General features: G+C 36.8%; 3 protein-coding genes across 4 annotated transcripts in view; 1 reads left to right on the top strand and 2 right to left on the bottom strand.

Moving 5' to 3' along the window:
- Nucleotides 1-728: 728 nt before the first annotated feature.
- Nucleotides 729-1504, bottom strand: LOC123870007. The gene has a single exon (XM_045913161.1). It carries the CDS (start codon nt 1333-1335, stop codon nt 835-837), a length of 501 nt encoding a protein of 166 aa, XP_045769117.1. The 5' UTR covers nt 1336-1504; the 3' UTR covers nt 729-834.
- On the bottom strand, nt 1504-10060 carry LOC123870006. 2 transcript variants are annotated; one of them, XM_045913159.1, is made up of 7 exons: nt 9895-10060; nt 9503-9582; nt 8610-8767; nt 5236-5307; nt 3362-3500; nt 1888-2009; nt 1504-1653 (listed from the first exon to the last, which is right to left on the bottom strand). In XM_045913159.1, the coding sequence occupies exons 1-7, from the start codon at nt 9945-9947 to the stop codon at nt 1507-1509; spliced, it is 771 nt and encodes a 256-aa protein (XP_045769115.1). In that variant the 5' UTR covers nt 9948-10060; the 3' UTR covers nt 1504-1506. The 2 variants fall into 2 exon arrangements, with proteins under 2 accessions (XP_045769115.1, XP_045769116.1); XM_045913160.1 differs by lacking the exon at nt 8610-8767 and having other exon boundaries at nt 9895-10034.
- Nucleotides 10061-11597: 1537 nt separating this feature from the next.
- Nucleotides 11598-12277, top strand: part of LOC123870359 (DNA mismatch repair protein Msh2) — a 28352-nt gene continuing 27672 nt past the window's right edge. Inside the window, exon 1 of the mRNA XM_045913623.1 lies at nt 11598-11796. Within this exon, the coding sequence (XP_045769579.1) occupies nt 11760-11796 (37 nt within the window). The 5' untranslated portion in view covers nt 11598-11759. The remainder of the gene's footprint in view (nt 11797-12277) is intronic.

Genomic DNA, 12277 nt, shown 5'->3' on the forward strand with positions numbered 1-12277 from the left:
TTTCTCCATCTTCTCAATAGATTTTAGGTATACCATAACTTAGAAGTTACATCTGTGAAATTCGCAAAACCATCAATTAATCTTAATTTTCACGTTTGATTGTATTGTAGATTGAATTAACTGAATTACGCAGACGTCGTCGGTTGTTTGATCAGGTACCGACGTAACTTCTAAAGGTTCTCAATAGCTCAATGGTTGAGGAGCGGACTGAATTCCAAAAGGTCGGCGGTTCAAACCCCACCCGCTGCACTATTGTCGTACCTAAGGTACATTTACACATGTGACAAAGAGGATGCGCCGATCCACACACGAACTATAGTGCGCACTATAGTCAAATCTGAACAGGAGACGTATAAGTGCACAGTCAAAGGCCGTAAGTCGTTTAGCACCTTAATGATTATATTCGCGTGGCACGGTTACGCACATGTGTTAGGTGTGTGTGGCGTGTTAATAGAAAAAGGCGACAAGTGCGACATTTTTTGATGCATTAGTTTCGCGGAATTGCTACTCGATTTCTGACGCCAACCGTACAAAAATCCCTGTGCAAACCGCCATGTTGTATCTTCATATTGGACTACTTGGTTTGCGATCACTACCTGTTCACATTCGTGTTCGGTCTGCAGCGGCGCGCACGCAATGACGCATGTGTAAATGATGGATTAGTACTTAAGTGGATTAGTGTCGTAAGTAACAAATCCTGCAAATCACTCAAAAGAAATAAAACAAAGTTTACAAGAGGGTAATGAAATATATTGACATCTTGTAATTGAGAATAATAATTCGTATAACTAGCGAATACAATACTGCACAAAAATATTTTTGGAACACAATTGTTTATAATCTTTGTGGGGTAACAATGTCCTCTAAGAACTGGGCGAAACATCGCATCGCTTGGAGCAACGCGGCCAGCAAAATGGAAAGGGATAAACTCACCAGCTTCTGATTTTCCGATTTGACGATTTCGTTGTTCGCAACAGGAACTAAACTTTGGCTCGAATCTACGCTAAGGATGCTCGAGTTATCACAATCAATATTATAAACATTTGTACCAACAACCGACTCTCTCATTTTGGAATCGCAAACATCGTTGACGTCACACGACAAGTTTATCACAATAAAATCGGAATCGATCAATCGATCGCTACCAAACGAGTCCCGCTCCACATAAGCATCGTTATTAACATTAGAACAACTTGGAATCTCATTCCAACGCACAGCACGTTGATTTTCATTAGTTAGGCACTTGGTTATTACTGCATCGTCCGCTACTTTATTAACACTTACATTACGTTTATAACTATACCTCACAGAGTCGTCGTTTTCACCGGACGACATACCACTGTCGTTATCTGCAATATTATCTCTAATAGGAGAGATATGCTCGAGATTATTGTTTTCTTTATCCGTTTCTAATTCTACGTTTGATTTATTAAAACTACCGTAGGACCTATTGGGAGCATAGGAGTTATGCTGATGGACCGTGCCCGGACTGGGCACGGCCTCGGGTCAGGAGGTCTTACCGCAAGCTATGCTGGCCTTTATAACTATCGCGTTCGAGATAAGCTCCTGTGGTCCAAATATACTATCGCCGTCGGAGAGTGACGTATTGTTCAAGGAACAATCGTCATCGAGTAACATTTCTGATCGAAGTCCCTGCAAAGAAAATGACAGAAATCTATATCCATAATAATCCTAAGCGGAGAGAAGAGGAGAGAGATGTGTTCAGTCGACCAATCAGATTCATAATGGATGACGTGAAAAAATTATCACGTAATCTTTTGAAAATCTGATTGGTTGACTGTACACAACTCCTCTCAAGTCCACTTAGATGAATACCGGGCCTGAAATCTATGGATTCTTTTAACTCAAATTTAGCTTATGGCTCACCTCAGAAAAATATTCATAATCTTTTTCGAAGGACAATATAAATATACAGAATATCGCGGTTAATGTATAACTACAAAGGGAACTGACGACGTGGCAAACGTAAACGGCGCTGGAACCCCCACCTGCAACATTATACAAAGCTATTTTAATAAATATTATTATTTTTATTCAGCCAAAACACTGAAAAAACAAAGATTGATCACCATAGCCTCCGGGAACCAAAGAGTCAACCAAATATGCTCTTGCCTCGCAGAGATCAAGGTACCCACTTTTTAAATGTAGCTTAATATCTATGTTGGTTGAACGGGGCGTCAACGGGAACTCAACGGCAGTCAATCAAACCCCTTCAACCCTGGATATCTCACTGACTGACCGGGAGCGCAATACTTACTGTATAGTAATTATTTTACTGTATAAAGATACAATTTTATAGTAAAACTATCTATTTAATTTTATTTAAACCCAACCGTGATAGTCAATGACACTAATATTATAAAGGAGAAAGTTTGTGTGTGTGTGTGTGTGTGTGTGTGTGTGTGTGTGTGTGTGCGTGCGTGCGTGCGTGCGTGCGTGCGTGCGTGCGTGCGTGCGTGTGTGTGTGTGTGTGTGTGTGTTTGTTACTCCTTCACGCAAAAACTACTGGACAGATTGAGCTGAAATTTAGAATGGAGATAGGATGGATACCATGGATTAGCACATAGGCTACTTTTTATCCCGGAAAATCAAAAAATTCCCACGGGAATTTTAAAAAACATCCACGCGAACGAAGTCGCGGGTATCAGCTAGTACTTCATATAGGTAAGTATCAGCATAGGTATTGTTGCCAACTAATCAAATTAAAAAAATCTTTATTAAACATCAAAACCCACACTTAGTTATAACTTGTATGAAATAATGACAAACATTGTATGTACTTTGTGTATAGTACGCACAAAACAAGTAGTCGAATCTGTACCCTCAGTTCGAGATTTAATCACCAGCGTTGATAGTATTCGAGAGTCGAAACACTTTAGCGTTAAAGTAAAAGGGCCCTTAACTTCCTTGTTTTAATGTTCACGTTCGTACATATATTTACAGCCAGCGCTCCAAGAGGAAACGTTGCGAAATCAAAATCATTGGTACTGATTTTTTAACTTTAAATCAATGACCTTTAGGTCCATTTTACTTTGACGTTATTTTGTTTCGACTCTCGAATACTTCAATATTGGTGAGAAGAATACCCTCAGTACTGAATATGAGGCGTATGGCTGTCCATTGTACAAAAACAGGTCATTCGGGCTTGTGTATTTATTTAATGACCTGCGCCGACCGCCACGATGCAACCTCAGATTGGACTACTTGGTGTTCGATCACTTCAGTTTAAAATGGTTATTAAACTTAAAACTAACAAATGCCGTGGATTTGACCCATTTTGGAAGACCCTCTAGTTAATATTCTGCATTCAGGTATTGCATGAATTATTTAACAAACTCACCTTCAGGCAAAAATGAAGATACGGTCCCAAAAATTGCCATTACAATAAGGAAAAGGAAGCTCATGTTCGCAAGGCATTGCCTTAGCACTGTCAATCTTCTATCATAGAATAGTGTAGAAATGTATGTAGTTATGATGCACTGGAAAGAAAAAAAATTGATTAGAAATATTGAACACTAATATTTACTTATTAGTTAAAAATACTGCAAAAACTGTAGATACACTTTATATAGACGTTAAAAGTGTTCTCTATTGTCGCTCAATGTCGAGCGTAGGCGCATGCTGTTTCAATCGACATTTACGGATGAGGCGTACTCAAAAGTGTAAGGTTATTTTTAAAAAATTGATTTGAGTTGTCAAAAATAATATAAAATTATTAATTTATCTAATGCAGGTAGTTTTATAAAATCGATATTTGGCTCATTCGATGTCATACAATCTGTTGCTAGGAGGCCAACAAGATTGAACTTGCATAAATACGGGTGTTTCGAAGGTTTTAGTTCAGTCTCCTTCTGAGATTCGGAGCGATATCGCATATTTTCGGTATTTGGGTTGTGAACTGGATAATTAGATGTTGTGATAGCAATCACGCTCTAATTAAATTATTTATGTTGGCATTAATTTGTTTAGATTAAAACTCTCGGATAACCGTGCACATTAAACTTGTGTTTTTTGTGTTGGTTTTGGAGAGGACATTCCAATAATTCGATAAAAATATCTAAATAATACCTGCTTTTCTGAGTGACGCCAATAATTCAGAAGCGGGACGTGTCTTACGTTGCCTTAATTTCGCTTTGGTATCTTTTTTTAAACAACCCACATTTGATTAAAATTTTTATTGAGTTTGATTTGGTGACTAAAATTTTTAGTTTTTTTTTAATAATTTAGTCTTTTGTGAATTGGAAAGTAATTTGTATTAAGTGGTTCAGATTTTGTATACATCGAATGAGAAGTTAGTCTTTTGGATTTATTGTTGACTGGATATTAAAACTGAGAGTTCGGCAGTTCAAGGGTAGGTTTTAATGATTTGACGGAGGGCAGGATAGCCCATGATTTGGATTTGACTTAGGGCAAGGAAGCCCGCGACTGACATGACAAGATTATTTAGAAACACGAGGGCGTGTTAAATTCAGGACGGCCGAACTGTAAGGTTATTTTTAAAAAATTGATTTGAGTTGTCAAAAATAATATAAAATTATTAATTTATCTAATGCAGGTAGTTTTATAAAATCGATATTTGGCTCATTCGATGTCATACAATCTGTTGCTAGGAGGCCAACAAGATTGAACTTGCATAAATGCGGGTGTTTCGAAGGTTTTAGTTCAGTCTCCTTCTGAGATTCGGAGCGATATCGCATATTTTCGGTATTTGGGTTGTGAACTGGATAATTAGATGTTGTGATAGCAATCACGCTTTAATTAAATTATTTATGTTGGCATTAATTTGTTTAGATTAAAACTCTCGGATAACCGTGCACATTAAACTTGTGTTTTTTTGTGTTGGTTTTGGAGAGGACATTCCAATAATTCGATAAAAATATCTAAATAATACCTGCTTTTCTGAGTGACGCCAATAATAGTGAGATGGACTATGTTTTAATAAAGCAAATCGTCGTTTGGTATTACGTTATTATTTTGAAAACTAATCAGGTGGTACGGATTCGTCTGTGTTGGTGTTAGCTGGCGGGCGTGCTCTGCTTTTTTTTTTGACTGGAAAGCGCTCTAAGGGGGTGCCGTGCGTATGTCGGCGAGCGCCGGCACAGACGGGGTCCATACTTGTATAGTTTAACTAACTTGTTACAAATAACTACAAACTTGACATTGGCTAATCTTTGTAAAGCCAGACGAGAGAGGAAAAAAAGGTATTTAACTAACCTGCACCCACATGTACAAAGTTCCAAATCCACAAATGAATATGTTTAGCGCTCGCAGGCATTGTTCATCCACCTGAAAAAGAAAAAAATAAAATTAAAGTCAAAATATATGCGGTACCCTCTTCCAAGTGGGTTAACTTGGAAGGGTTGAGTTGGAAGGATTTTTTACTACACCCATACCCCGTATGGGTTTGTAGTTTCTACACGACACCGTACCGGAACGTTGATTGACGTACTGGAGCTGCTTATCCATTTTAAGGGTTCCGTACCTCAAAAGGAAAAACGGAACCCTTATTTATAGGGTCTGTCTGTCCGTCTGTCGTGTCTGTCAAGAAAACCTTCGGCCTACAAAGCCGAAGCTTGTCAGCTTCGGCTTTTATAGAGCATTGTCTCTGTCATGGAGCCTGCCTGACAAAATGTCTCATAGGTTTGAGTGACAAAGCCGACGCTCTACGAAGCCGAAGCTGCCGATTGAGTTCATCGAGCTTTTAAATGTTTCATGAACTTGGAAGATCTTTCCTGGATCTTTAATTATATCCGTGGTTCGCAATCAGCTGCTACAGAAAATTTCTTAACAGAAATCCCCAATAACTTTATGGCTAAAACCAGGACTCGAACGTGGGATATTTTGTTAGGACCACTGACCAGTCAACGCAAAAATCAACTGTTTACCTAATACCTATAATTATGTAGGAAGGCTTTTGCAGTTGGTTCTTTCCACATACTTATTACGTCTTACTGGGAAATAGGTATGTAACATTACCTTCTTCTACACAACAGCAATTAGATACGAGAAGGCCAACCCAAGGTAAAGTAACAGTCACGCACTAGTTAAATTGAGACTCGGTATATAGATCCAAACGTAGATAGATACTTACATATACCTAAATACTTAGGTAATATTAACTAAGGAACGCTATTTACGAAAATTTTCTTAATTTGACCCTTGGGTGCCAATATCTATTGTTGATCAACGAGGCAGTTTTTAAAGTTCCGTACGTCCGAACGAAAAACGGAAGCCTTATAGGACCACTCGTGTGTCTGTTTGTCTGTTCGTCTGTCAAAGCCAATATACCCAATTCGAAACTATTCGACCTATTAAGTTTAAATTTGATAGAGATTTGGATAAGAGAAACTCATGTGTAGGCTACATAATATATGAGCTTCTCCAACCCAAACACGGACGTGTATCGTAATTTTGTTACATGTGCTTTTTGTTTGGGTTATTGGGTTATAACTTATAATATCCCCCTTAATAGATAAAGTATCTTTAATACAGAAAATACTGAGCCATAATTTTAAAACAAATACAAAAAATTACAGGAAAATAGATTCCAGGAAAACCTATAATCTTTGGTCGTAATTAACATGGTAGGTAGGGTACATCTCTCAATATTTTGCGTACAAACTTAGATATTCATCGTCCGAACCCTTTTCCGCGCTAGTCCAACTCGCACTTGTCCGGTTTTAAATTGTTACTTAATCAGTTGATAATAATCTTAATTTTGTTATGTTATGACTGTAGACTGGAATTTCATGATTTTGCAATTGTCAAGTGTTACGCTGACCATACACGATCAAGTATGCAGCGGACTTGAAGCGGCGTCGAGTAAAAGGCGGTGTTTGCTACAGTATGGAATTGAAATTTGGGGCCGTACCGCAGACTGGGCCTTTAGACTTCAAAAGCAGGCAGTCCGAATATTAGCCCACGTACTACAAGATACTCCTCGGCTCGCCCATATTTTAAGAAATCAGGCATATTAACCCTACCCAGCTTACTCATTTTGAATGTGGGCGTTCATGTGGCCCAACATAAAGATGAGTTTGCGAATAGGGGGATTAAGCGGCTTTTTAATCCACGGCATCAAAATCACCTGATGGCGATGTGATATCACAGGCTTGAGAAAGCTTCGCGTACAGTGGTTGGAATGGGTCCCGAGGTCTATAATCAGATCCCCCATAGCAAAAAAATGCGCAATTGTCGAGGAGTATTTCTATAGTTATAATGAATCCAAGATGAAATTGATTATTAAAAAATTTATTTTATATTTTTATGGAAAATTATTGTAACATGGACTTTGGAAAAAATGAATTTTGAATTTAATTGAGTAAGTGATGTATAATGCATGTATATCATGAATATTAAATGACTATGACTAAACTTGGTGGTGTATGGCCATCAGTTAACTGGACGCTGCTTCAAGTCCGCTGTAAACTTGACGGCAAACTTGATCGTGTATGGCCAGCGTTAGTCGTTAACACAGATAATAAAATAACACAATTTACAGTTAAGAAACATTACAGTTAGTTACAAAAGCTGAACGACTAACCTAAATACCCAATAATGACCCAATAGTAGTTTTTCAAACAAACTAGGTACCTACTTAAGAACAGTCACATGCATTAATATATTAATACAATGTCAAACAAGATGTTACTGTAAAATACCATTGATATTATCTGATATCATTTATTAATAAATATTTTTTTACATACTAATTACTTAACACACATAAATTCATTATTAATAACTTGCTGATGCCCGCGACTTCATCCGCGTGGATTTAGGTTTTTAAAAACCATGGGAACCCTTTGATTTTCCAGGATAAAAAGTAGCCTATGTAAACTATAATCATGCAAAAAAAAAAACCCTGATACGTTGCGGCGTGATTGAAGGACAAACCAACAAAAAAACAGTTTTGCATTTATAATATGGATAGTGATTAGGGAAGGGACAGGATGAAGTCTAAGATGGAAGTAGGCTAACCTTTTCCTTCTTCTCTGATATTCTATATAATAACTATAAACTATAATACTAAAATCTGTAAGCAACGCGCGATAGCAGCGATGTGTGATTCACAACAGGACATCACACTGAAGTCTGAACATGAAGGATTTGTAATACAAAAACTGACATACATCACACTGCAGCAGAGCGGCTTCTATATTCTGACGAATAGTGCTTACAGTATCCCGCAGGAAAGAGATAGGGATAAAGATATAACAATTTTGTAGAGCATTGTCTTTGTCGATAAGACAAACATCACAAAGGTATGAGCAACAGAGAGGATGCTCTAAGCTGAAATCTTTTTCTAAAGTTCAATACGTAATCTTTCTTGCTGGGTACTGTACACTAAAAAGAACGCAATTCCTTGTTTAAGAGCTGCATTGACAAGCTTCTCGAATGTCGCTCTAATTATGTTTCCACCGACTATTTACTACATAATATTTATTTATAACTATGTAGTTCATATTCACACACCAGTGCTGGAAAAGTTTATAAGGCTTCTTTTCATTACAATTTACATCTCATTGTACCTGCATTTACCTGAATAAATCATTCATGCATTCATAATACTATACATAATTCCTTACCTTAAATAAGAACAAAAAGAAGTAAACCAGGAAGCCCAATGACAGGAATGTAGCTGAGAAGGAAGCAATCCTATTTGCAAACAATGTCACATTTGGATTTGGGGTTAAAGAGCCTAGGACATGGACCTGCTGGAATCTGTCATAGATGATTTTGCCAGCTGAAAAAAATATTTGTTAGCACACTGCTTGATTTTGTGGTTTAGTTAGTTCATGTTAGTACTGAGAATGAAAAAATAAGGCCAACAAGACAAGATAAAATATGTAAATAAACTGACAGTTATTAAGTTACATGCAAAATCAAGCGATTATTATCTCTGTCTTTATATCTCATATTAATAATATTGTCAGTTTGTTTATATTCTTCATTTCTTCTCATTGGCCTCACTCTACTTTATGAATACTATCATGGTGATCAGCCCATCGCCGGCCCACTACTGAGTATGGGTCTTCTCTCAGAATGAGAAGGGTTTAGGCAACATCCCGCCATGCTGGCCCAGCGGGAATAGGCACACCTTTGAAAATCTGTATGCCTAAGAGTTCTCTAATAAGAGATGATGCAGTTTAAGATGAAATCACTATTATTGACATTACCGATAGTTTGATGTGCAGTACCTTTGCTATTATTGTATATAAAACGATTGATATCATCAATATTGACTTAAGACATGTCTATACTATTAATATTTTTGTTGATTTCAACTAGTGATAGAAAAACTATCATCAACTGTAACAGAAATCAATGAAGCTCAAATTAACTTATTTTTCATATTTGTGATTTTATAAAACAAAGTTAATTGTTTTCTTGTTCCATTAAGGCGGCACTCAAATACAAAACACCTAACAAAGTATTAGAGCATACAAATTTTATATTAACAGATTCTGTTGACTCTCACCCAGTACTCCGCTGGCAACATACATAAATGCAAGGCCAGTGTCCAAAAACTTTGTTTCTTTAACCAGTTCAGAACAAAGGCTGAAAAAAAGAGACACTAAGTAATTATCTGAATACAAAACATACAAAATAGCATACAAGAAAAAGTGAAAGGCTATCCTGAAAGATTTATAACCTAGGTACTTATAGAATTTTTTGTGTAACTTTATAGGTATCTATTGCAGCATCGAAAAGAAAGTTTTAATGCACCATTTTAGTCACTAAACGAGCAAAAACTAAGAAGTTGCTAGAGAGCACAAATGAAATTGTGTTGACTGTTGATACTTTTAATTGCTTATGTAAAAAAAGTTGAGAAGCAAGTAAAAATACGCATTGATATCAATATAAACTTACGATAAAATATAAGATGAAGATAATACAATGAGCGCACACTTAAAAATTAACATATTAAGCCCAACTTAAGCGTAGTTTAACCAAATTTAATTACTCTAAAATGTACACAACACAAACACAACACTAGACGTCAGTGGACGTCAGTGGACGTCAGATTGAACGTCCGTCGTCCAGTCAGTTTCTAAAATCTTCTGTAATGTCATTGTCAATGTCTATTCACTATTCTCTAAACTTTTTTTTTTCTCTCTCGTCTGGCTTTACAAAGATTAGCCAATGTCAAGTTTGTAGTTATTTGTAACATCGAAGTTTGTAACAAGTTAGTTAAACTATACAAGTCATAACGTTCATGATACAAGTAGGTATTATATGGACCCCGTCTGTGCCGGCGCTCGCCGACAAACGCACGGCACCCCCTTAGAGCGCTTTCCAGTCAGTTTTAACAAAAAAAACACTCCAAAAAGGCAGAGCACGCCCGCCAGCTAACACCAACATAACACCATAGGTACTATTCGATGAAACGCACTATAGTAATTAACTATACTCTTTGATACTCTTTGATACTACTTACTGTACCTGGGCTGGCTGAGCCAGCCTGGCTCTGAAAACGGCAGGGCAAGCTTCGGAATCTTCGATCATAGATTTATAGAGGATAATAATTATGTAATAATATACGTCCATGTTCGAAAGAATGTTTTGTGGCCACACCATCACACAGGCCACACTGTGTATACCTATATGTATATAGATAGGTAGGTCGTTCGCCACGAAAGACGAAAAATACCTAACTACTGTCTATCCCCTATAGAGCTAGCGCGCACTGAGGATCGTATGACTTTCTATTGACTGGACTAAGCGAAAAAATTCTAAGTAAGACTGGCCACGGACAGTCATGATTTTATTTCCATTACGGATTTTAAAACGCACCGCAACTCACCGCACCGTAGTGCGCAGTCGGAGATTGTTTTTAGATTCATATTTTAGGTCATGCCAATGGTCATACCAATCAATGACTAATTAAGAAGAGTATATGTGGACCTTATGTGGACATAACATAAAACTATAGTATAATAGGTCCATGGGACATAATCGACATAATATGATGTAAAGTCTATGTCAGTCATTCACCACTTTTGAGATAAAAACCCGAACCAAATAAAAATAAATAAAAAATCTGTTTTAGAATGTACAGGACGTAAAGCCCTTTCATATTATGATACCACACTTGCTACCTACTCTTCTTTCTTTGAAAATTAAAACATATTTTAATTTTTTTATGTGATTTAACCACAAATTCCTGGTTTTCGGATTTTTTCTTTAATTGTGCTACAAGAGCTACCTAACGTGCTATATTTCATGATTCAAGGTCAACGGGAAGTCAGACATGACAGACGGACAGACAGACAGACAACAAGGTGATCCTATAGGGGTGCCGTTTTTCCTTTTGAGGTACGGAACCCTAAAAAGGACTGATAATATACTTCTGCCTGACTAAATTTAGATTTTATTTCACATATTTTGTTCTTCTTCTTTTATGGCTCTTCTCCTGTTTTTTATAACAAATCAGCACAATACACAATATTGCCAGTCTCAAACTGTCATTGAAATAAAGTGCAATTACCTACATCAGTGGAAACTGGTAACATGTCCATGGCAGCACTGAATATAAATGTCAAATTGTCAATAATTGCGATTTGTGACATCTGTCAGGCCAATTTGTGTTGCCGCCATTAAAGCCATTTTTGTATTTCAAAATAAAGAGAAAACTACAAATTCTTTGGAAGTACTTGTTGTAGTAATAAATAATATTAGTAAACTTAAAAATTAACTTAGCAGTTTTATTTTAAACTATTTAATTCCTTTTTAAAATGTCATCACTGCAGCCTATTCACGCCTTAAACTTGGGTAAGTCGTCTTTTTTATTTTGTGTAGAATTTTCTAATATTTTTATATCAGTAGGTGTATAGACATTAAGTAGATTGATAAATTGTTGAGTAAACTGATTGATAAGTATATGTACATCTTATAAAACAACTAATCTACAAATTTTATGTTGATGTAACCTATCTATCCCTATACCTACCAAAATTCGTCAAAAACGGTTAAACAGATGGGTCATGAAAATCTAGTAGGCAGACAGACGCACACGCATTTACAATATAATATTAGTACTTACTTATTGATGATGTAGTCGTGATTAATTCTATGTTTCCTGGCGCAGTGGAAAGCGCTATGGTGTTATTAGTGGGAAGTCCAGGGTTCCGGGGTGGGAATTTTATACCTTACTTGATTTCTAAATTTCTGGTCTGGTCTGGTGGGAGGCTTCGGCCGTGACTAGTTACCACCCTACTGGCAAAACCGTGCCGCTAAGGTTTTTAGCGTACCG

Source organism: Maniola jurtina, chromosome 12 (genome assembly GCF_905333055.1).
Source record: "Maniola jurtina chromosome 12, ilManJurt1.1, whole genome shotgun sequence".
NCBI lineage: Eukaryota > Metazoa > Arthropoda > Insecta > Lepidoptera > Nymphalidae > Maniola > Maniola jurtina.